Consider the following 25,632-nt stretch of genomic DNA (forward strand, 5'->3'; position numbering starts at 1 on the left):
TGGTTTGGAGAACAGTGGGGTGTATGCTTGGGACCAGTAATGGTCCTGATAATCTTTGACAATTTTACGCTTGGTGCTTTGCCTATATGCCTAATGGTGTTAGGTTTTATACTTGTGGTTTGGCTGCTATCTGTTGGGCATTGTGAAACTGTCGTAATCGCGCGACATTTGAGAAGAAGAAGTTGGGGTCCCCTTTTGATGTGGTTTATTCTGCTTGTGGATTCCTGGCATATTGGCCAGGACTCCTAACAGGGGAAGACAAACTGGCGATGGAGCGGGGGGCGAAGATGCTGAAGAGGAACGCGTCGAACATGCTGAGGATCTGTGCGGCCCCAGAGGAGGGTTGTTGATGGATGTAGCTGGTGGTTCTTAGAGCATCTCCAACAGGCGCGCTTCGCGCCGCGCCTAAAAAACATGTTTGCCGCGCGCTGGTCGCCTGGTTTGGCGCGTCGCGCAGCGCTGGCTCCAGCAACAGCTTTAAAATGCAGCGCGCGCGCTCCGCTCCAGCAGCGCGCAAAAATGCAGCGCGCGCGCCGCTGCAGCAGCGCCCAAATATATGGCATTTGGACAAAAAATAGTTTGAAACATTCATCAAAATGCAATGAACATGTGAAATTTAACACAAACCAAGTTCAAAATGCAAACCAAGTTCAAACAACAAGTTCATCCAACAAAGTTGAAGACATATAACACATCAATCATCTTCCTCGTCTTCTTCCTCTTCTTCCGAAGACGATTCTTTCGCCTTCGAAGATGAATCTTCCTCCCTAACCTCATCACGCACCGCATCACGTGTAGCTCCGACGGTCTTGGCAAGATCTTCAACGGCATTTTCATGGGTATGTGTGTGAGGCACATCGAAAGACATTCCACCCATGGCCGGAGGTGCACCCATGCCTCCCATGAGAGAAGCAAAACTCATGCCACCCATGCCTCCCATAGCGTTGGAGGGTGCACCAAAGCCACCCATGCCTCTCATAGCGTTGGAGGGTGCTCCAAAGCCACCCATGCCTCCCATGGCGGCCGGAGGTGCACCCATGCCTCCCATGGCTCCGAAGCCACCCAAGCCTCCCATGGCGCCGAGGCCCATGCCTCCCATGGCGCCGAGGCCATCGCCACCCATGCCTCCAAGGCCACCGCCACCCATTGTGCGGATCATGGCTCTTTTTTGAATCAACACTTCTTCACGGGCAAGGTTGACATATTCCTTTTGCGCATCATTGAACAAAGATGTGTCCAAGAAGAACAAGCTCTGGCGGCGGCGGCGCCAGCGCCAACGCCCGCCGCGCTAGGGTTTTCGGCGGCGGCGGCGGGGGGGGGGGGGGGGGGGGTCGCGGCTGTACAGCGGGGTCAGCGGGGTGCCGGTGTGCGCGTCCATGGTGGCAGGGGCGCTGGCGCCGGCGCGCGCGGGAGCAAAGGAGGAAGAAAAGGGGCGAGTTCGCGCGCGCGCTCGAGTCTGCCGCGCGCGGAAGTGGACGCCTGAAATACACAACGGGGGATGAGGCTATGACCAGCGCGTCCAACTCGTTTTAGCGCGCGGGCGGTTTTTGCGCGCCCGCTGAAGCTGTCCGCCGCGTTGCGCGCGCGCTATAATTGCCTTTTTTGCGGCGCGGCGCTAGTATAGCGCGGCTGTTGGAGATGCTCTTAGTGTTTTGGTGGTGGCCTCCCTGCGTGGAGTGATTTCAGGCGATGACCTGTGTAATATCTACTTGCAGTTCTCCTAAAACTTTGTAGATGGTCTGTGCGTGGTATGGATGTTCTTGGGTTTTTGCCCTGCGATAGGCTGCTCGATGACGAGTGTCTATGTGTAGGTTTCCCAAGAATGCTCTGAACTCGCACCCCTTTTTCTGGTTTCCTTTTTCAAACTGAACTTTGTATTTCCGTTATGTGGGTAATGGAAAAGGGATTGCCCGGTTCAAAAAAAAATTGACCCCTCTATTATTGGCATTGTGGAAACTCAAATAGAGGGTATCAGAGTTGAGAAGCTAACTGATACACTAGGGTTTAATAAAAGTTTTGCTATTGACAGTTCTGGTAGAAGCGGTGGAATCAGTCTGTTCTGGAATGATTGAGATGATTGGTTACTCGGAGTATCATGTTGATGCGGAGGTCGATTCTCTGAATAACACTAAATCCAGGTTCACTTTTGTATATGGAGAAGCTCAGGTTAGTGAGCGGCACAAAACTTGGAATATGCTAAGGGGGATTGCGATCACGAGTCTGCTGCCCAGGGTTGTCCTAGGCAATTTCAATGAGGTTCTAACGCCCATGAACATGACGGGGTGGGGAACAAAAGCCAAGCAGAGATGGACGCTTTTCGTGACGCCCTCGATGCATGTGGACTTGCTAATATCGGGTACCAGGGGAACACATGTACGTTTGAGAAGAAGGTTGTCGACGGCACCTTCACGCGGGTTAGTCTGGACTGTTGTTTTGCTTCCCCGTCGCTGGCATTCCCCTATGCAAAACTGGAGCATATGATCATGCAGCCATAGTTCTAACGCTCGACGACCATGCATGCATAAGGAGGCCCAGGTCCTTTAAGTATGAGACAATGTGGGAGCGCCACCCGGATTTCACCAAGGTTATATCGGGGCAGTGGGGCAACTCAGAAGCTTCCTCGGTGGCTATTCTGCATGATAAACTGAAGGACTTATCGCGTGGTGTGCAAACATGGGATCGCAGAGAGTTTGGCTATGTGCTGGGGGGAATTAAAAAGCTTAAATATGACCTTGAGGTGGCAGGGGCTCAGCCTGGGCGGTCTGGCCCGTCTCACATTGTGCAAAAATATTATGATCGGTTAGTAGAGCTATATCATCGGGGGAGATGCTTTGGCGGCAGAGAGCGAGGCTGGAGTGGCTGGCCCATGGAGACAAAAATACCTACTTCTTCCACCTTAGGGCTGTAGAAGAAGAAAGAAGAATCAGATAAAAGCCTTGATACGGTCCGGATGGTAGCCTCACAGAGGATAATAACGAGATGGCGACCTTAACGACTAATTTCTATGAAAATCTCTATACCTCTGAGGGTGTCCACAACATGGAGAGAGTCATTTACACTGTTCCTCGCAGGGTTACAGCTGAGATGAATGCGCAACTCACTGCTCCTTATTCCCAGTAGGAGGTGAAAGACGCTCTCTTCCAAATGTTCCCAATTAAAGCACCAGGGCCTGACGGGTTCCGGCACACTTTTTCCAGCGCCATTGGGATGTTTGTGGAGAGGAGGTAACAAAGTCCATTCTTCCCATAGTGGAAGGAACAGAATCTGCAGCATGCATTAATGAGACCATCCCGGTCCTTATACCAAAGGTAAAAAAATCCCACACACTTAACTCAGTTCCGTCCCATATTGCTTTGCAATGTTCTATATAAGATTGCATCCAAGGTGATATCTAACCGTCTAAAGCTGGTACTCCCTGAAATAATCTCTGTGGAACAGTCAGCCTTTGTTTCTGGAAGGTTGATCACTAATTATATAATTGCAGCATATGAGTGTCTTCACTTCATGAAAATAAACAAGGCAAAAAGCATCAGCATTGTTCTTTGAAGCTAGATATGATGAAGGCTTATGACCGGGTGGAATGACCTTATTTCCAAGCTATCATGTTGAAGTTGGGATTCACAGAAAGAAGGGTTGACATAGTCATGGGTATGGTCACATCAGTCCAATTTTCAATCATGTTTAATGGAAGTAGATTGCATCAGTTTACTCCCTCACGGGGAATTCGACAAGGAGATCCAGTATCCCCTTACTTTTTCTTGCTAGCAGCAGAGGGCCTTTCGTGCCTATTTAAATCAAAAGATGAGTCATCAAATCTTCGTGGTCTGCAAGTGGCATCTTCGGCGTCACATGTGAATCACCTCCTATTTGCAGATGACAGCCTGCTATTCTTCAAGGCCAACACTACGGGTGCAGATGAGGTCAACCAGTTGTTCGATCATTACTGCCAAGCAACGGGTCAAAGAATTAACTATGGAAAATCCTTGATATTTTTCAGCAAGGGGGTACCAGCGAATGTTCGAGCGGAAATTAAAGGCTTACTGCAGGTCCCAAACGAAACCTTGAATGAAAAGTACCTTGGAATGCCATCTGATGTGGGCATGTCGAAGAATGGAACTTTTAAGTTTCTGAAGGACCGACTATGGGGCAAAATTGAAGGATGGATAGAGAAGATGCTATCTACTGCAGGGAAGGAGGTACTAGTGAAATTGGTGGCCCGGGCGGTTTCGGTATTTTCCATGTCCTGCTTCAAACTCCCCAAAGGGCTATGTGAACATCCAAATATGCTAATTCGGAAGTTCTGGTGGGGCTCTAAGGATGGTAATCAAAAGCCTCATTGGGTCTCCTGGAAAGATATGACACAACCCAAGGCAATGGGGGGGGGTATGTGGTTCGAAGATTTTGAGCTATTCAATCTAGCAATGCTTGCTAAGCAGGGATGCGCATCCTACAACAGCCTGACTCCCCAAGTGCCAGAATTCTAAAGGGAGTTTATTTCCCGACAACTTCTATTTTACAGGCAAACATTGGCTCCCACCCTAGCCAAATCTGGAGGGCCATCCTGGAAGGAGTGGAAGTTCTAAAACAAGGCCTCATCAAGCGCATTGGCAATGGAGCAACCACTGATGTTTGGGAAGAGAACTAGATCCCCTAGAATGAAATGTTGCGCCCCTTCGGCAGCAGGATTGTAAACCCCCAGGCTTGCGCGGAGTTTATAAATCACACCACGGTAATGTGGGATAGACAGCGAGTTGAACACACATTCTTACCCATTGATGTCCCTCAAATTTTGGCGATCGCCATATGTATCAGAAATATTGATGACTACTGGGCATGGAACTCCGAAAGAAACGGCGCGTTTTCAGTCCGGTCGACATACAGAATGCTCGTTTTGACTCGACAATGCAGGGAAGCGTGGCTTGATGGCTCCTCGGGATCGTCCAGCGGGAACTTTGAGGAAAAAGCATGGAAGCAACTCTAGACTACTCAAGTTCCAGCAAAGGTGAGGATGTTCGTGTGGCAACTCTCAAAACATTCGCTGCCCACCGAGGATTTGAGAGCACACTGCACATGTCGACCACTAGCTCTTGCGAGACATTCCCTCATCGAGTGCTCGATGGCACGATGTGTTTGGGCTCTGGAAGCTAGAGATTTTGTAGACTGGCTGGTCTCTGTAACTGAACCAAGGGCAAAGTATTGGATCTTTTCACTAATGGAGACGTTAGCCCATGCAGATTTTGTTCGTTTGACGATTACCCTATGATTTATCTGGACGACACGCAGAAAATTTGTTCATGAAGGGATCAGCCAAAGCCCTCAAACGACGCATATGTTCATCCAACGCTTCATATCCGAGCTTGATTTGATACAAGAGAAGAATCAGACGAACGTGCAGCAAGCTCCCCGGCAACCCAAGCAGATACATACGAGGCCTAGTGCACCACCATCGGGATAAGCTAAAATAGACACGGATGGAGCTGTGCTACGGAACCCGTGGTGGTTCTTGTGCCGCCGTTTGCCGCGACGAAGCTGGCAACTTTCTTGGCAGTTCGGCTCTAGTTATTGATGGCCAGATCGATCCAGCTATGCTTCAAGTGATCGCTTGCAGAGAGGTGTTGGCCCTTGCGGAGGATCTCCTGCTCCATGATTTTGTTATCTCTTCGGATTGCAAGCAGGTGGTGAATGATATCAAACTGTGCAACGAGGGACGATATGGCTCCATCATATCAGAAATTAAACTTGGAGCTGTTAATTCCCGCTGTAATTTTATTTTTAAAGAGCGGGCCGTCAATGGCGAGACACACAGTTTAGCTAAACACTCTCTTAGTCTCGGACCCAGGGCGCTACATTTGGCTGGCCAACCCGCATGATCCCAGATGTATCTCACCTCATGTGAATTATCATCAATAAAGCTTTGGCTTTCCCTAAAAAAATAACCTCGAGCCATTATCTCAAAAGAGAAAAAAAAACAAGCCTTGAGCCGTCCATCACCTCCGTGCCTTTTCTCTCTCACAAAAAAGATAAAAAAACAAAAGGTGTGTCTAGGTCTCAGTCGACTAAGACTCAGTCAAGTAGTATAGTACTCCCTCCGTCCGGAATTACTTGTCGCACAAATGAATAAAAATTGATGTATTTTAAGATCCATCCATTCCTATGAAAAGTATTTCCAGACGAAGGGAGTATGCAAGAAGAAAAAAAACTGAAAAAATATTATTTGCATGAATCTCAATGCAAAAATCAATGGATTTTAATATCGACCGAGACTTGGCTGATTTTTAGCAAAGCCGAAAAACAAAAACCCTCCGGTGCCTAAAATGAAGCACCGGCACAGCCTGTCCTAAGAGCCGCCATTACAGTCCTTTTCTTGGCTGAAGCTAATCTACAGCTCGAATCACGCTCACACCTCCGCCTCACACTTGAGTTCAGCAACAGTTGAAGGTGAGCTGAGCCATGGCGGAGCTGCCGCTCGCGGGGGGCTTGCTGGACCTGCGCCCCGGCAAGCTCTCCCCGAAGCCCCCGCCGCTGCCCATGCCCTGCCGCCGGAGCCCGCCGCGCCCCCAGGTCGCCGCGGCCGTCGCATCCCCGTGCCGCGCCGTCCCCGAGCTCCACTCCACCACCGGTAAGCAGTAACCAATTAACCATGTCCCGTCCCCTTGCGCGCCTGATTCGATTCGCTCCGGCTTGATTCCTCTGGCGTGGCCGCCGCAGAGCTGGCGGACGGGAGCGTCGTGTTCCACTTCGCGCGCCCGCCCGTGAAAGACCCGGCGGAGCCCACGGCGTCCGGCCCCGGCCCTGGGCACGCGGACGCCTCGGCCTCGCGGCCGGAGCTGCGGGTCGACGAGCCAAATCCACACGCGGCGGCTGACGCCGCTGAGATTTCGCTGGCCTCGCCGGAGGCGCCCCAACAGGCCGTCAGTTCCGCTAGTGCCGGTGTTGAAGCGGAGGCCGGGTTGGTTAGTGGACGGGCAGTTCCCCCGGCCGATTGCCAGCTCGAAACTGACGGCAATGGTCTTGAGCTTGGTGCCTTGGAGGAGAGTGAGACAGTCGAAGCAGGCACGGCGGCGCCGACTGGTTTGGAGGAGGTGGATGCGGATGCGGGGGCTTCGTCGGAACGCGCTATCACTCTAGATTTCGACACTGCCGTGGGTGCAGATTCTAGAGGCGACGACCAAGGGGCCACGGAATCCGGAGCTACCATCCCACCACCAGCGGTATGCGTTCCTCCGTGCGCTCAATTTACTCTCTGATTTCTTGACTTGCTGTGTACCATAGAATAGATAGTGTTCTCATCATTCTCAGCCTTGCTCTGTTCCATGTGGGGATGCTTGCAACATTGTCAATTAGCTCATCTAGGTTTGTAAGTAGTTCACATTCATGATCCTTTTTCCAGACCTGCTATGGTTGTTGAGCTTGTGAACACACCCCCAACAGAACAAATGCGTTCAGCATTTGTTGAATATATACTCCTGGTTTTCTGTTTCGGGTGATCACGGACCATAAACTTTTATCTTCTTTTCTCGAACAAACCATAACCTTTTATGTTTATTTTTGTGGGAACCAGTTGTTGTGCCATCGCTTTCCCCGTCTGTTGATGTTCTGGATCATGCTTGATTTCGTGTGTTGCGGTCATGATATTTTTGTTTCGCTCTCTCCTCGTCTAATTGACCATAAATTTTTAGGGACCACATCTTATACTACTCCCTCCGTTCCGGTATTTAAGGCCCATCATATTATCGGTCAAACTTTGACCATGAATCTAACAAATAAAATATGGGTTGTAATAACAAAAAATATAACACTGGAAACTGATTTCAAATACGAATCCAATAGTATAATCTTTATAGCCACTTATGTTTTGCTAGTTATTAAACTCATGACCGAAATTTGGCCCAAATATGAGGGGGCCTTACATACCCGAAAAGAGGGGTTAATAAATGTTGAGTAAATAGGCAATTTTCCGAGTAGATTAATCCACAAAATAATAACTAGCATGGCATTGACTAGACTAATGACATACTGATGTTGAGCTAACCTAGCACATACTACGCATATAGTGGATACATCTATGCAAACAAGTAGTACTGCTAGAATAAATACGAACAAGAGGATAAACGAGTCATACCCTCCAATCGGCCAGTTGGCCGTAGCAGCAGCAGCGGCGGCGGCGGCAGAGGCAGTATCCTCTGCCGTCTTCTTTTCGGCTTCCTCGCGGAGACGATCAGCTTCGCTTGGTGAAGACATGGCGATGACGAGGGCGACGCGGACGTAGACGAAGCAGACGGACGGAGGCGAGCAGTCGCGTGATCGCTCCCCAAAAACCTAATCGCCCCTCTCCCGTACAGGAACCGGAGAGGCGAGGTTTCGGAGGCCTGCTCTCCCGTCGACCGTGTACGCGGTAAACGGGACGGAGTCGCCGGCGGCAGCAGCAGTTCAAGGAACGAACGCGTGAGGCAGATGTGATCTGATTTCGTGACGGCTAGGGTAGGCGATCGCGTGCTTATAAAGACGGCTGGGTGGAAGAGTCCGAGTCGGTAACGATCACGATCCGACGTCTCGGATCGTTTCCTTGTCCGTTACGTATTCTCCGTTCCTGACCGGCAAAAATAAGCGCGTAGGTATGAGCTCGGCTCGGCTCATTCCCGCAACCCGCGGCGCGTCGTGACGAGGCGTGGCGTGGCGAGGCGGGCGGCGGAGGAGGAGTGCGCGAGGGCACCTTCTCTTCTCACTCTCCAATAGCATGTGGAAGAGAGACCCTTATAAAGGGGTCCAAACTCTCCTCCACTAGCGGGGTGGGACTAAACTCCCACCACCTTGCCATGCCACCACCTACATGGGCCCTTTAGATTTTTCTGAAATTCTCTAGTGGGCCTAAGGCCCACCTCCAAATTTCAACAATCCCCCACCAGATCTCAAGGGCACATCGTGTTCCCTCGTTCCAATCACTGTTTTAATATACCAGCATTTCAGTGAAGACCTGTTAAGGTTGAGCTTCACCTAGAACAAGTAGCTACACCCCTTCACAACTGAACAATGGACTATGCCTTGAATTGTCAGTTTGGCGTAAAGGAGCTTCACCACAAGTCTTACTAGTACTAGGCTGCCGAAGGTGACCCCTCGGGTGGAGCATATTAGTCACACTCCTGGCCTATTCATGAGTTTACTAGAGATCACCCAAATCTCATAGACTGTGACCAGCAGTCAAGCTCATATAGGTGTGTTCCTCCAAAGATCGCTCTGTAGGACAGCATCTTGCTTACATATAAGCTTTAGAACACATTAAGACAGTAGTCATCCTACCATACAGTATCCGAGAGTATTGCATCTCCAACGGAGTGGGTTAGTAAAGTTACTCTCCTCAGTTCACCACTGGCTTGTTTTCCCAGGTCCTACTTCACGGGATCTCCGATCATATAGGTTAGGTTACTACCATGGCAACTCATGTGGGTCTCATACCCATCTCCCTCGATGCACTATCTATCACAACACGTGATAGCCCTTTAGTAAAGGGATCTGCCAGATTCTTAGCCGTTTGGATATAATCCAACGCTATCACTCCGGAGTTTCTCAAACGTCTGACAGACTTCAATCTCATTCTTATATGTTTGTTGGACTTCATATTGTCCTTTGAACTCTTCACTTTAACAATAACCGTCTGATTATCGCAGTTCATAAGGATAGCCGGAACTGGCTTCTCAACCACAGGTAAGTCCATCAAAAGATCTCGAAGAAATTCTGCTTCGACACCAGATGTGTCTAATGCTGTTAATTCTGCTTCCATTGTCGATCTTGTTAAGATCGTTTGCTTGCAAGACTTCCAGGAAACAGCACCACCCCCAAGAGTAAACATATACCCAGTAGTGGCCTTCATCTCATCAGCATCAGAGATCCAATTCGCGTCACTATACCCTTCAAGTACCGATGGGAATCCCGTATAGTGAAGCCCGTGGTTGACAGTACCTTTCAAGTAGCGCATAATTCTTTCAACAGCACGCCAATGAACTTCGCCCGGGTTTGCAACAAACCGGCTAAGTTTGCTCACAGCAAACGCGATGTCAGGCCTCGTTGCGCTAGCTAGGTACATAAGTGAACCGATAATTTGAGAGAATCTCAATTGATCTATAGCTGTGCCTTTAAACTTTCGAATAAGCACACTAGGATCATATGGTGTTTGACAAATCTTGCAGTCTGAATATCCAAAGCGACTCAAAATCTTGTCAACATAGTGGGATTGCAGAAGTGTAATCCCACCCTCATCATCTCTCAATAGCTTGATGTTCAAGATAACATCAGCCACCCCAAGGTCCTTCATCTCAAAGTTTTGAGACAGAAAGGACTTAACCTCCTCAATTACTTTGAGGTTGGTTCCAAATATCAGTATGTCATCAACATACAAGCACAATATAACTCCTTCGCCCCCACCATGGCGATAGTATACACATTTGTCAGCTTCATTAACAACGAAGCCAACAGATGTCAGAGTTGTATTAAACTTCTCATGCCATTGCTTAGGTGCTTGTCTCAGACCATATAAAGATTTCAGCAACTTACACACCTTTCCTTCCTGACCTTCTATCACAAAGCCATCTGGCTGTTGCATATAGATTTCCTCATTTAGCTCTCCATTCAGGAAAGCCGTCTTAACGTCCATTTGATGAACGAGAAGACCATGAGAGGCCGCCAATGAGAGTAGTACTCTAATGGTGGTCAGTCTAGCCACAGGTGAATAAGTATCGAAGAAATCTTCCTCTTCTTTCTGGGCATAGCCCTTGGCCACAAGCCTAGCCTTGTACTTTTCAATTGTACCGTCGGGCCTAAGCTTCTTTTTGAACACCCACTTGCATCCCAATGGTTTGCAACCATAGGGACGATCAGTGATTTCCCATGTCCCGTTAGCCATGATGGAGTCCATCTCGCTACGGACAGCAGCTTTCCAGTAATCAGCATCTGGAGAAGCATACGCTTCTGAAATAGAAGTGGGATTATCATCCACGAGGTATACGAAGAAATCATCACCAAAGGTCTTTGCAGTCCTTTGTCTCTTGCCCCTACCACGGGCTTCCTCGTCATCCTCCTCAGGATTTTCATCATGTGTTTGTTCATAATATTCCATAGGAATGGCAGGCTCAGGAGTTATCTCAGATTCCTGTCTAGAAGTGCTTTGCATATCTCTCATGGGAAATATATCCTCAAAGAATGTAGCATCCCTCGACTCCATTATTGTACCGACCTTCACGTCAGGTACCTCAGATTTCACTACTAGAAATCTATAGCCTACGCTATTCTTAGCGTATCCCAAATTAACGCAATCCACAGTCTTTGGTCCAAGCTTGCGCTTCTTGGGGATCGGTACATTGACTTTCGCCAAGCAGCCCCAAGTACGTAAGTACGAGAGTGTCGTCCTTCTCTTCGACCACTCCTCGTAGGGAGTGACCTCATTATCTTTTGTAGGAACTTTATTCAGGACATGACACGCGGTCAATATAGCCTCCCCCCACCATGCCTTGGATAAACCCGATGTATCTAACATGGCGTTAACCAAATCAGTTAGAGTACGGTTTTTCCGCTCGGCAACCCCGTTTGACTGGGGTGAATAGGGAGGCGTCCTCTCATGAATAATGCCGTGTTCCGCACAAAATGAATCAAATTCGTTTGAGAAGTACTCTCCACCACGATCAGACCGGACTCGTTTAATTTTCTTTTCAAGTTGATTCTCAACTTCTGCCTTATAGATTTTAAAGTAGTGTAGAGCCTCATCTTTAGTATTTAACAGATACACATAGCAAAATCTAGTGGAATCATCTATCAATGTCATGAAGTATTTCTTTCCACCTTTAGTCAACACACCATTCATCTCACAAAGATCAGAATGTATGAGTTCTAATGGTGCCAAGTGTCTCTCCTCTGCAGCCTTGTGAGGCTTGCGAGGTTGCTTTGCTTGCACACACGAGTGGCACTTAGAACCTTTGGCTAAAGTGAAAGTTGGGATTAAATTCAGTTTTGCTAGCCGCGACATAACACCGAAACTTATGTGACAAAGACGTGAATGCCAAACTTCAGATTCATTAACACTCGAATGAATATTGTTCACGACTTTATTACAAAAATCTGCTAGAGAAAGGCGGAACAGACCTCCGCATTCATAACCTTTTCCAACGAAAAGTCCATATTTCGTAACTACTACTTTATTAGACTCGAACACCAACTTAAACCCTTCTCTACACAGAAGGGAGCCACTAACGAGATTCTTCTTGATGGCGGGGACATGCTGCACGTTCTTCAGCTGCACGATCCTTCCCGAAGTAAACTTCAGATCGACCGTGCCAACACCAAGAACAGAAGCACTCGCGCCATTCCCCATCAATACGGACCCGCGACCGGTGGCCTGATAAGAAGAGAACAATGACAAGTCAGCACACACATGAATATTTGCACCTGTGTCCACCCACCAATCGGTGGACTGACAAACTGTAAATACAGTAAGTAAATTACCGTACCCAGATGCACCACTTTCATTGTTGCCCACAATCATGTTTGCAGACTTGGAGTCCTGCGCCGGCTTCTTGTACTTGTTTGGGCATTTGTTCGCCCAATGTTCCTCTGAACCACAAGTATAGCAGCCATCTCCCTTCTTATTCTTCTTGAAGGGCTTCTTCCCCTTCTTCTTGAAGTCGGTATTCTGTTGGACAGAGTTCTTTCCCTTGGGCTTGTGAGAATTGAAGTTCCTCTGATGTACCATATTGGCAGCAGAAGAGCTTTCCACCGCTTTTCCATTGGAGTCCTTTGCTCTCGAGTTCTGCTCAACACTCAGATGGCCGATGATGTCCTCTACTGAGAACTCACGCCTCTGATGTTTCAGAGTAGTAGCAAAGTTCCTCCAGGAATTAGGGAGCTTAGCAATTATACAGCCCGCGACAAACTTGCCCGGCAAATTGCACTTAAGAACCTCAAGTTCCTTAGCTATGCATATTATCTCATGAGCTTGTTCCAATACAGAACGGTTGTCAACCATCTTGTAATCGTGGAACTGCTCCATAACATACATCTCACTCCCAGCATCGGTGGCCCCGAATTTAGATTCGAGCGCCTCCCACAAGTCCTTGGCAACATGCATATGTAAATATGCATCAACCAGCTTATCTCCGATCACGCTAATGACTGCTCCAAGGAATAGGACGGTGGCCTCCTTAAACATCTTCTCCTGTTCAGGAGTGATAGTTTCCGTAGGAGTGACACCGGCTACCCAGAACACGTTCATAGCCGTGAGCCATAAGGTGGTTCTCGTTTGCCAACGCTTGAAAAAAGTACCGGTAAACTTATCCGGTTTCAGTGCAGCAGCAAAACCATTACTCGAAAAATTCCTACAGACATTAGGTTTTTGGATTGTTGAGTAAATAGGCAATTTTCCGAGTAGATTAATCCACAAAATAATAACTAGCATGGCATTGACTAGACTAATGACATACTGATGTTGAGCTAACCTAGCACATACTACGCATATAGTGGATACATCTATGCAAACAAGTAGTACTGCTAGAATAAATACGAACAAGAGGATAAACGAGTCATACCCTCCAATCGGCCAGTTGGCCGTAGCAGCAGCAGCGGCGGCGGCGGCAGAGGCAGTATCCTCTGCCGTCTTCTTTTCGGCTTCCTCGCGGAGACGATCAGCTTCGCTTGGTGAAGACATGGCGATGACGAGGGCGACGCGGACGTAGACGAAGCAGACGGACGGAGGCGAGCAGTCGCGTGATCGCTCCCCAAAAACCTAATCGCCCCTCTCCCGTACAGGAACCGGAGAGGCGAGGTTTCGGAGGCCTGCTCTCCCGTCGACCGTGTACGCGGTAAACGGGACGGAGTCGCCGGCGGCAGCAGCAGTTCAAGGAACGAACGCGTGAGGCAGATGTGACGTCTCGGATCGCGTGCTTATAAAGACGGCTGGGTGGAAGAGTCCGAGTCGGTAACGATCACGATCCGACGTCGAGCTCGGCTCGGCTCATTCCCGCAACCCGCGGCGCGTCGTGACGAGGCGTGGCGTGGCGAGGCGGGCGGCGGAGGAGGAGTGCGCGAGGGCACCTTCTCTTCTCACTCTCCAATAGCATGTGGAAGAGAGACCCTTATAAAGGGGTCCAAACTCTCCTCCACTAGCGGGGTGGGACTAAACTCCCACCACCTTGCCATGCCACCACCTACATGGGCCCTTTAGATTTTTCTGAAATTCTCTAGTGGGCCTAAGGCCCACCTCCAAATTTCAACAATAAACACTGTCTTTCTATGAAGTCAACATATGAGATAGGTATATCAGATGAAGTGACGCACACATACTCCATTAAACTTTGGTCTGGAAATTTAAGTGCAAAATGGGCATGTCCTTTACCATATATTCTTACGGACCACATCTTATACTAAAGAACACTGCCTGTGTCAGAAATTAACACATGAAATGCATACATACCAGTACCAGTTGATGTGATGCAAACATACACCTTGAAACTATGATCTGGATACTAAAGTGTAAAGTGGAAATAACCTTTTGAGCAAGACGTGTACTTCTTGTTTGGGGGCGTAGAACTTACGCTGTGAATTAGATACCTCTTTGTGGTATTTAGTTGGATACATGCAGGTTAGCGGCTAACCATTGCTCCTTTTTTCACAATATAGGGAGAAGTTCACAACAATGTGGATTGTGAAAAGAACACTTCAGAAGTGAAGAGTTCTGATAGGTATGACTTTCTTCATCTAACTTTTATTTCAAGTATTTCAGTTTTCAAACCATAGGTGGTCAGCATCATCTTTTCCATATAATCGATGTGTGCTGCTATTGCTTGCAAAGATGAATTCGGCATATATTGTCTTCACATAGTTATGCATCTCTGTAACCAAAACCTATGCTATGGCTTTTGCCGTATTTAAACCTTAAACACAATCTTAACGAATGATTTAATCATTCTGTCATGTTCAATATTCATATATAGGACTGTTCCAGTAGCCTCATCAGCGCTTTTGTTGACGTCAGGTGCTGCAATCTTGCCTCATCCTTCTAAGGTAAATAACTGTCCTGCATCTGCATTTTTTTAATGGCAGAAGCAATTTCACTTATTCTTTTGAGAAACAGGATTTCACTAATTTACAACGCCAATTGCTCAAATATGCGACATCGGTTGATTCCACATTGTGCATACTTGTCTTTGCAATACTTCAGTTTATCACAAAAGGTGGTTGTTTTCTACAGGATACCCAAATTGACCAGTAACTTTTATAATAGCACGTAGAAAATTGTAAATAATATTATGGGAACATTTTGATCTTCTTACACGATTATTTTCACCAGTTATATAAATAAAATTTTCTGGTTGAAAATGAAGATGTGTTGTATTATGTATCCCACCTCGACAAAATTGTGTCTGGAGGAAATAAGTGGCTTAATACTATGAACTTTGCAGTTCTCATAGAATGTACAAAAGTTGCATCATAGTACATTTATTTATCCATGGCAATATATGCAGTTCAGTGGCAGTGCAGGGGCATAGCTAGGAATTTTGTACAGGGTGTGCACACTGCAAAAGTTTCCTGGGCTACCTTCTGATTGTTTGTAGTCTGCACACTGTAGATCTGGTCTTGAATTTATCTGAAAATTTCTGGCTGGGCTCACCTGGCCCACCCTCTAGAACTGCCCATGTGGCAGCCAGTGCTACCAAGGACATATATTTTATTACCTCTGTCATGAGCCATCATACTCCAAGCTCCCACTGACGCTTTGGCTGTGATATCTGTATAATTTTCCCAGGTAGCGACAGGTGGAGAAGATGCTTATTTTATTGAACACAATGGTTGGTTTGGTGTGGCAGATGGAGTTGGTCAGTGGTCATTTGAAGGTTAGTAGGTTCATTTTCTTTGGTTTTGATTCTGTAGTTTAACCTTATGTATCATGGATGGTCTTCTAGACGCCAAATGCCCCCATTCAATTGGTGATGCTAGTCTTAAATCTTAATGTTAGATTGCTTTTCAAAGGCAGTTCGTTACCCCCTTTGTCCAGAAATATCAGGCACTCTTGACCTTGTACAGTCTCCATTGCATAATTTTTTACTATAGTTTCGATTATAAATTGCCTAAAATCAGTAACATAGTATATGACATAAAACTTTTGCAACAAAAATACAATAACTGTATTCTTGCATGCTCAATCCATATAATTCTGCATCTTATATTTCTGGACAGAGAGAAGAAATATAAGACTTAGCCATGGACAGGGGTGCGTGGAAGTTAGCTATCCACGTTCCAGAGCCATGACTTGGCTTCGAGATCTTATGGGTTTCAACTCTAGCCTACCCCAACTTGTTTGGGACTGAAAGGCTTGGTTGGTTGTTGTTGTTATATTTCTGGACAAAGGGAGTATAAGATAACTGATCATAAGTCTTAACTCACTGTTGGTGGCTGTCCGTTAACTTTAGCAACATTCCTTCTCAAAGCCTGAAAAGTGGGGCCATACAAACCTACACGTACAACAGCAAGCGATCCCCGCCAGAATCCTTATGCCTCCTACCGGACGCCATCTCCCCTCACCCCTCACCCAATCCCTTCACTCATTTTCATGTCAACAAGCTTCTTTCTTTAGCTTTTAACTTATAATGTTTCATGTCGGCAGGCAAGTTTGTGGTCTAATTTTTTGGACATATTACTTTACTAAACCATGCTCCATCTTTTTTTTTCTAGTACCGTAGCACGAGCACCTTGCTTAGCCAGTAGAATGCATATTTGTTAGGAAAGACAAGTATCGATATGGGGGGCGGGGGTTGACTGGTCGCTACTTCTACCTTCTGTGGATGTTCAGCGGAGGTAACTACAACAACAACAACAACAAAGCCTTTAGTCCCGAACAAGTTGGGGTAGGCTAGAGGTGGAACCCGTAAGATATCGCAACCAACTCATGGTTCTGACACATGGATAGCAAGCTTCCACGCACCTCTGTCCATGGCTAGTTCTTTGGTGATACTCCAGTCCTTTGGATCTCTCTTTACAGACTCCTTCCATGTCAAGTTCTGTCTCCCCGGCCTCTCTTGACATTGTCAGCACGCTTTAGCCATTTGCTATGCACTGGAACTTCTAGAGGCCTGCGTTGAATATGCACAAACCATCTCAGACGATGTTTGACAAGTTTTTCTTCAATCGGCGCTAGCCCAACTCTATCTCGTATATCATCATTTTGGACTCGGTCCTTCCTTGTGTGGTCACACATCCATCTCAACATGCGCATCTCCGCCACACATAACTGTTGCACATGTCGCCTATTCGTCGGCCAACACTCAGCACCATACAACATTGTGGATCGAACCGTAGTCCTATAGAACTTTCCCTTTAGCTTTTGCGACACTCTCTTGTCACAGAGAATGCCAGAAGCTTGACGCCACTTCATCCATCCGACTTTAATTGGATGGTTCACATCTTCGTCGATATCCCCATCTTTCTGCAACATTGACCCCAAATATCGAAAGGTGTCCTTTTGAGGCACCACCTGCCCATCAAGACTAACCTCCTCTTCCTCCTCCTCATGCCTAGTAGTACTGAAACCGCACCTCATGTACTCGGTTTTAGTTCTACTAAGTCTAAAACCTTTCGATTCCAAGGTTTGTCTCCAAAGCTCTAACTTCCTGTTGACCTCCATCCGACTATCATCGACTAGCACCACATCATCCGCAAAGAGCATACACCATGGGATATCTCCTTGTATATCCCTTGTGACCATACCATCACGAAGGCAAAAAGATAAGGGCTCAAAGCTGACCCCTGGTGCAGTCCTATTTTAACCGGGAAGTCATCCGTATCGTCATCACTTTTTCGAACACTTGACACAACATTATCGTACATGTCCTTGATGAGGGTAATGTACTTTGCTGAGACTTTGTGTTTCTCCAAGGCCCGCCTCATGACAGTCCGCGGTATGTTATCATATAGGCCTTCTCCAAGTCGATGAACACCATATGCAGGACCTTCTTTTGCTCCCTGTATCTCTCCATAAGTTGTCGTACCAAGAAAATGACTTCCATGGTCGACCTCCCAGCCATGAAACCAAAATGATATCTGGTCACGCTTGTCATTCTTCTTAAGCAGTGCCCAATGACTCTCTCCCATAGCTTCATTATATGGCTCATCAGCTTAATTTCACGATAATTAGTACAACTCTTAACATGCCTCTTGTTCTTGAAGATTGGTACTAATATAGTCCGTCTCTATTCTTCTAGCATCTTGTTTGCCCGAAAAATGAGGTTAAAAAGCTTGGTTAGCCATACTATGGCTTGGTTAGCGGAAGTAACTAACATATACAAATATAAGGTAGGGATGTTGTTTTGTAGTAAGAAACACCTTCTGCATAATTTAGGTTTAAAACATAAATCTTATTTTTCTGGACCCTGAAAGCTTAATAAGAGTGAAGTTCTCTCGAAATATTGCTGCAAGCAGGTACTTATGACAATTTAGTTTGAAATCCAGAACCGATTTAGTCTGGTCTGCATCCAATGCTATAATAAGGTACATGGATCAAATACCACCAGTGCCGGGATGATAACAAGAACCAAGTTGTAAGGGTTAGACAATGACCATTGAGCTGCAAAATGACAATTCAATTCCTTGGAAAAGCAAAGCATGACGTGTGCATCAACTATAGACTTAAGAGATGCGTCACGCCTCGAGTGCTCTTACCTCTTATTATTTTGTTTGTGTAATAATTAGTTCATAAGATGCGATTGATTACAATTCCTTATGCTTATTTGTAAGGGAAAAATATTTACTATTTTTATACTTCAGAAATATGTGGATAGATATGTAGATTGACAAGTTGAAACAGAAAAAGTAGAAAACGGCGGGATCTGAGGGATGAGTATTGATTTAAGATGTGCACTACTGAACACATTATATTTGTACCTACTCCCAGCCAAAGGTTTTACTCGGTTTAATTTGGCTCTGGGTACAAGAAGTAGAATCATCACTCTTTAGGGGATTAATGTCCTAATTCCTAAATGCCAGCCTTTGTTCAGAGCCTCTATCACGAGACATGTGCAGACAATTTTCTTCTTGAGATGTGGTCTTCAAGACTTCAAGTTAGGGTGCATTACTGTCAATATAGGTTTGTACTGTCGGCAACATTAAGAAGAACTGCATCATAGATCTCAGGATAACTATAAACGTCATGACTTTAGCTCATGTTTTTCTTACCTGACATCGAGCAAATGTTGTATTTGGAATGTAGTGCGCATGATTATTCATAGGCATGCCACAGTGCTAATTTTGTTGTTGTAATATTTGTACTTAGGAATCAATGCAGGGCTTTATGCAAGAGAGCTAATGGATGGCTGTAAAAAAGTAATTGCGGAAAGTGGAGGAGGCTGTGAGCTTGCGCCTGAGCAAGTTCTCTCCAAGGCTGCAGCAGAAGCAAGGTCTCCTGGTTCTTCGACTGTCTTAGTTGCTCACTTTGATGGCCAGGTCTGCTATTTTATCAAGACCGTCTCAGTTCTTATTTCTCCTTGTGTCATATTTACTTATTGGACCTATCATTGTTACAGCTCCTTCATGCATCAAATATTGGAGACTCGGGGTTTCTGGTGATAAGGAATGGAGAAGTACACGCAAAAACAAAACCAATGGTTTATGGCTTCAATTTTCCACATCAGATCGAGAAAGGGGTTGATCCCTTAACCCTTGTAGAGGTGATTTTTGTTTTTTGTACCAAGTCTAGTCCCGCACCATATGAATAATTAAAAATCAAGACTCTTGTTTCTTCCACTCTGTTTTCAGAACTATGTCATTGAGATAGAGGAAGGCGATGTCATTATAACAGCGACCGATGGCCTTTTTGACAATGTCTACGAGCAAGAAGCAGCAGCCATAATCTCGAAATCTTTGCAGGCAGATCTAAAACCAGCGGTAGAACATCAACTTGCTTTCTAAAAAAACTGAATCTGGTCTCAAGATTAAATTATGGAACGACTGACTACTCTACTCGCAGGAGATGGCCCAGCACCTCGCTGCTAGAGCACATGAGGTAGGGAGGTCTGGAGCAGGGAGAAGCCCATTTTCGGACTCTGCTGTCGCGGCGGGTTACCTAGGTTTCAGTGGGGGCAAACTCGATGACACAGCCGTCGTTGTGTCGATCGTCCGGCGATCCGAAGTTTAGGATATAAAAGAAGGCCCCCGAGGTGACAAGCTAATATTTTGGTCGCAGGCAGCTGCACGCACTATCTGGGAAAGCGTTGCGCCGGTAGTTCAGAATTTGCGCGATGTGTGGATGGCGAAGTTTGCCTGTGTAAGTAGTCTAATTCAAGGACATGGTATGACACACACCTGGTCTGGTCTGATGAGCAAGGCACAGTTCGCATATGTAAGTAAGTGGTCTAAATTTATGATTGGTGTTGGTGTTGTGTGTAAATTTTGGGCTGTAGAAATATGATTCATGAAAATGTAATGATGTGCTCTTAATCGTAAGCCATCCAGGCAAGTTGAAATATAACCATGCATTTGAATTGTAACATTTCACGAGCAACACATGATCGGACATTCGTGGCTTCAAGTTGTTACTGGTAGGTCTCCACACTGTCAATTGTAACCCAAGGGAATTGGTCGGCTACTCGCCGACTCCTTAAGCACTTGTGGATGGGGTAGAAGCCCTAGGGAATTGGTTGGACTATGGAGGTGTTCGACATGGTCGAGACTCGAGACCTTGTCAGGCAAACTGAGCCCAAGTTGGCGTGGTCATAGTGGATGTGGTCGCTAATCTCCTAAATCAGTGTAAACCGAAGGTTGTTGTATTCTATTAGTGATGATAAACCTTTTCCACTATGAATCTAGTTCTAGAAAGAAAGAAAAGGCTGTCTCCATCCAAGAATACAAGGTCTCAACGAATTTTGAGGCTAATTCTTAGCCTTGATTTGACTAACAAAGTATAAACTATATGCAACAACATTTATACCATCGAATTCATATCTGAAAGAGGTTTTAAGTGGTATAACTTTTATGGCATATAACTCACATTTTATTAGTTATATTTATTTTCAAAATTAGAATAAAATATCGTACTCGAAGGAAAAGTAGGCAAATGAAAGTTTTTCAACAAGTATTACACTCCTTCCTACAAATTAAACTCGTTGGCCTCCTACAGAAATATATATAGACCAGAGTGCCCATAGCATGGTATGGTAATCAAAACGACAATAATGACAGATGATACAAGGAATTCTGGCTCAACACCAACCATATATATGTATTTCAGAGGTAAGACCCGAAGTTAGGTACTTTACGGTTACCACCAGAGACAATTATACATCAGTAAAAAAAAAGGAATTATCATATCTTACAAATTCTGGTTGAGCGCGAAAATCAAATGTAGTTATGATGATCCAGTGTATAACCTGGAACCACAAGGCGGTTGACCTACGCTAATCTACCAACCAATAAACATGGTTTGGCCAATCCGAAAAATGGGTACGCGTACAATTATTTTCCTAGGTTTGAAACTTGCACCTTCGAAAAATGAAATTCAAATAAAACTTTAGCCTCGGGATTAGGTTACTTTATGAGTTGTTTTTAGTCTATCGTTGACAGAGAGGGTATACACCAACCTGGAGCAAAGCTCCCACCATTTTCGGCAAATGGATCAACATAACCATGACTTCTAAGTGCTAACTGATCTCCCTTGAAAAGAAAAGGCACTAACTGTTCTCCCTCAAAAAGAGAAGGTGCTAACTGATCTAGCCCTTTGCATGATCAACAGACTGAAAATGTAATGATGGCTACAAGACGTTTCAAAGCATAACTACAAGCACCCCAAAACAGTGTGGTTTATCAACTATATGACTCACCATTTGTCTTGCCTCTGTCCCGTTTAGTGTCCTGTTGTGTCGCATCTGGTGGAGCATTCGTACCATCCTTGATGTCCTTGATCTTGACAGACGCTAGCTGGCTATCATTTGCATCGCTTTTTGAAGCAGAGGCCTTATCAGGAGATGACGTCTCACCTTTCTTCAGATCCTCTTTGGTAAGGGCAGAACTTCTCATTTTGTCATCTGCAATTTCCTTAACGACACCCTCTAGTGTATCTAACCTGACTAAAACTGTTGCCAGCTTTGAATCAGCATCCTCCTTAACAGAGTCAGCCTCGAGTTGTTTCTGTTTCTCTACTTCCTCGATTTTTTTCCTTTTTACTTCTGCTTCCTGAAACAGGCGACATAAAACTCCATCGGTAAATGTTTATTGAATATGCCTTTCATATCATTACAAGAATCTATCAAGTGCCAGAGTAACATGTGGAATGTCTGGAGTTATGCAAATTTTAGTTTTACTAGAACACCGCGATGGTTCCACATATAAATTACAATCTCATGTTGAAATATAAGGAATTCGAGAGCAAATGTGCAACTTTGAGATTATCAACAGTTTGTACAACTCGATACTTCAAGTATAATTTCAGAATAGGAACTATGACATTCTTGAGAAAGCTGTAACTGTTTAAGGTCAATATCCTCTGTATAGCACATAATCTTCCCAGTGAACAAACCAATTGATGGTGATGGTCCGTTTGCCTTAAGGTCGTACCAACAACCTGATTTCCTACCAACAGTTGGGATTGGAAAGGGACTGCTCACCAATCACTTACTACTATTTTGCGGAAACATTGAAATCTATCATGAATTTGCAGATATGTCGAGCAAAATCTCAATTCAACAAAGTAATTAGTCTTGTAAGCATGTAGCATTAGGGAACGCAAATGTTTTTAGCCAGTAACTGATAGCATAAATAGTAGAGTGCAAAAAAATTAAGTGAAAAGTAACGAGGTTGCTGTGTTCATAGTGTAGAAACAGAACCCAAAAATAGAGCATATACTTGTAGGATCTACTAATAAAATGGTTCAATAACTAATGTGATTGAAAAATGTGCTACATGTGCCTTGGCACATAAATAACATATCTTGCCCAGATTGATCACTATATGAACTGTCCCACTTCAATAGTTTGGAGAGTCCACGATACATAAAGGAGAGACCCAGTGCATAGAAGCTCCCACACAATGTGGGGTCTGGGGAGGGATTATAGGAACCTAGTCTTACCCCTGCTACAGTGCAATGCAGAGAGGCTGGTTCGAACCGAGGACCTCTTGGCACAAGTGGGGAGTACTTCACCACTGCGCCACAATACATCAACTAACAATTTAAACTGCCCTCTATGGAGAGTCCACAATACATCAACTAACAATTTAAACTGCCCTAACAGGTTCCATGGTATGTGCATTTAGGTTAAAACTTCATCAGAGCTTTAACAAATTTGACAGCATGGCTACACTTAACCCAAGGACGTATTTAGAAGGCTGGATGATCATGACTAAGAGTAATTGGCTTAAGAGCCAATGTCATACAAGTCAAACTTTTTCACCTAGTAGCTCCAACGGATCGGTAAGCAGCATTGGTTGACTAGCATTGATATATGAAAACAAGTTGCAGCATAATGTTGGCCAAATAACAAGATATCAGGAGGTCATATTTTTACGCCCACCGTTTTACAAGATTCAAATTATTTCAGAGATCTTTTGTTCCAAACGAAATTGTGCAGTATGAGGGAATCACAGCATGTTACCGCTTCCATCCTTTTGATCTCACTTCGCGCATACATGGCTACCAAATAGACAGCTGCACACCAAAACAAAAGCCACAATGTAAACATAGAAAAGAACTCACAATTTCACATCTGGCATTCAAAGCTTACATATCAGAAAAGAATGGAGTTTATCATGAAACAAACCTAGTGAGGGCATGCAAACAAAGAAGAGCTGTACAAGGTGGAAGTCAAGCCTGAAATACAAAAGAATTATAAAATTAAAAAAGGCTGCCATTCGGGATATGTTTGTAATAGAAATCATCTCCAAAACCAGCATTCCAAGAAAATGTTACAGATAGAATGCTCCTCAATTTTGTAAGGGCATTCTAGATTTCACACGTTTTGTATTAGCACGGAGATAGAAACTATGACCTCCTATACTAATATTGATGTTAGTCCCGCCTTCTCATTCTGAGGAAATATGCAACTTGTATTTCCACGACCTTATAACACATGGGGAACTTTCCTAGCTTCAGTTCAGGCATGATTTGGTGAACATAAACCGAATAGAAGTCACATATAAGGGCAGCCCGGTGCATGTAGCTCCCGCTTGCGCAGGGTCCGGGGAAGGGTCCGACCATTTTGGGTCTATTGTACGCAGCCTTTCCCTACATTTCTGTAAGAGGCTGTTTCCAGGACTTGAAGATTTAAAGTATGAGAAAAGAAAAATCCTCTCAGAGCTTGGATTTAGCGGAGTAGGATTCTCACAGAGGAAAATCTTCTTTGTGGGTAATTCCTGGCAGAAGGGTATGATTTATAGGCAAACAAAATAGAAGAAAATGCATCATGATTTTCCCATGATCTGTGCTCCACGGACAAGGTTCCATGCCGAACTCAAATGACAGATTCTACCAACCAGACATGAGCCACAGAAAAGGAATTCCTATCCCGTTCCCATCATCCCACATATCAAATACTATCAAGGTATTCCCATCCCATTATCCCATTCCCATATCATATATCAATCCTACTGGTGTATGGTGATAACTTTGCAACGAGATGAGCTATTCGCCTCAGCTTTCCCCCGAACAATGCGTGTCCCGGCTAACCCATCTCCCCTAGAAATCACTAGTTATGTACTACTACGGTTACTGCGTAATAATGCTCACCCGAACTCCTTGCGCTTGGGGGGCACCGTGAAGAGGATGTTGGCGGCCGTCTTCCAATCAGCGCCGCTGGACCAGTCGAACTCCTGCACCTTCTTGTACGCCTCCATCCGCGCCGCATGCGCCTCCCGCGCCTTCCCCGCGGCCACCGACGCAGCGTCCGTGGGGGCGACGGGGGGAGCTCCCTCGCCGGCAGAGGACGAGGAGAGGCGGCGGCAGAGGTGTGCGAGCGGGAGGCGGAGGCGAGGTCTCAGAGCCGGAAGCATCGCGTGGGCACGTCGGAGACGGCGGCGGCCTTCAGGGGCTATTGGGCATGGCCGCCGGCCGTGGTGCTCGCGTCGCGTGCCACAGCCAGCCGCCGCCAGCTTCGGGGGGGATCGGGACGTGTGGGCTCGTGGGCCTGTGGGCGTGTGGTAGACTTGATGTTGGACGAGGACCGGTGGTGGGCTGGACCGGTGAAATGCAGAACATGACCTCCCCCTAGAAAGTGGTGGTAGGGAGGCCTAAAAAAGGGCCTCCTCTAATCGGTAATTTCGGTTTTACACCGAAAAGGCGACCTCTACAGTATTATATGGCTCTAGATTCTTGTTTTTTTCTTTAAAAGATACTAGCAAATATGCCCATTCGTTGCAACAGGAAACAACAATATTGCGCCGTAGCCAAATAAGTATGTCTCAATACCCTAACATATACTCGTTCCCTATTTTTTTTATTTTAACATGGTGGCCCATTATGTTGTCACTTATCTTTTTTGCCACCCTCGTTGATGATGACGGCGGTGTTCATGTGATCAAATTTTGCCGATTGATGCCCATTTATCTTTTTTGTGAAATGCATGGACAGTTTTTTACACAGTGAACATTTCTTGAACCGATGAACTTTTTTAAAAATGG

General features: G+C 45.7%; 2 protein-coding genes across 2 annotated transcripts; one reads left to right on the top strand and one right to left on the bottom strand.

The window, feature by feature from the left end:
• Positions 1 to 6,360: 6,360 nt before the first annotated feature.
• LOC123449061 (probable protein phosphatase 2C 71) lies at positions 6,361 to 20,516 on the top strand. Its single transcript, XM_045126147.1, has 9 exons — positions 6,361 to 6,619; positions 6,709 to 7,211; positions 14,659 to 14,720; positions 14,973 to 15,042; positions 15,785 to 15,872; positions 19,304 to 19,473; positions 19,554 to 19,697; positions 19,786 to 19,914; positions 19,997 to 20,516. Exons 1-9 carry the CDS (start codon positions 6,451 to 6,453, stop codon positions 20,162 to 20,164), a joined length of 1,503 nt encoding a protein of 500 aa, XP_044982082.1. The 5' UTR covers positions 6,361 to 6,450; the 3' UTR covers positions 20,165 to 20,516.
• Positions 20,517 to 21,508: 992 nt separating this feature from the next.
• On the bottom strand, positions 21,509 to 25,127 carry LOC123449071. The gene is made up of 4 exons (XM_045126159.1): positions 24,743 to 25,127; positions 23,778 to 23,827; positions 23,613 to 23,665; positions 21,509 to 22,197 (listed from the first exon to the last, which is right to left on the bottom strand). The coding sequence occupies exons 1-4, from the start codon at positions 25,003 to 25,005 to the stop codon at positions 21,829 to 21,831; spliced, it is 735 nt and encodes a 244-aa protein (XP_044982094.1). The 5' UTR covers positions 25,006 to 25,127; the 3' UTR covers positions 21,509 to 21,828.
• Between the last annotated feature and the right edge of the window lie 505 nt (positions 25,128 to 25,632).

This window comes from Hordeum vulgare, chromosome 1H, assembly GCF_904849725.1.
Source record: "Hordeum vulgare subsp. vulgare chromosome 1H, MorexV3_pseudomolecules_assembly, whole genome shotgun sequence".
NCBI lineage: Eukaryota > Viridiplantae > Streptophyta > Magnoliopsida > Poales > Poaceae > Hordeum > Hordeum vulgare.

What these genes read in the sequence shown, in the direction of transcription:
- LOC123449061 (XM_045126147.1), top strand. Translation starts at nt 6,451, where the DNA reads ATGGCGGAGCTGCCGCTCGCGGGGGGCTTGCTGGACCTGCGCCCCGGC. An exon ending in CTACCATCCCACCACCAGCG is followed by an intron (nt 7,212 to 14,658) that starts GTATGCGTTCCT and finishes TTCACAATATAG; the next exon opens with GGAGAAGTTCACAACAATGT. An exon ending in TGGTCAGTGGTCATTTGAAG is followed by an intron (nt 15,873 to 19,303) that starts GTTAGTAGGTTC and finishes ATTTGTACTTAG; the next exon opens with GAATCAATGCAGGGCTTTAT.
- LOC123449071 (XM_045126159.1), bottom strand. Translation starts at nt 25,005, where the DNA reads ATGCTTCCGGCTCTGAGACCTCGCCTCCGCCTCCCGCTCGCACACCTC. An exon ending in TGTTTGCATGCCCTCACTAG is followed by an intron (nt 23,666 to 23,777) that starts GTTTGTTTCATG and finishes TTTGGTGTGCAG; the next exon opens with CTGTCTATTTGGTAGCCATG. An exon ending in AGATCAAAAGGATGGAAGCG is followed by an intron (nt 22,198 to 23,612) that starts GTAACATGCTGT and finishes CGCCTGTTTCAG; the next exon opens with GAAGCAGAAGTAAAAAGGAA.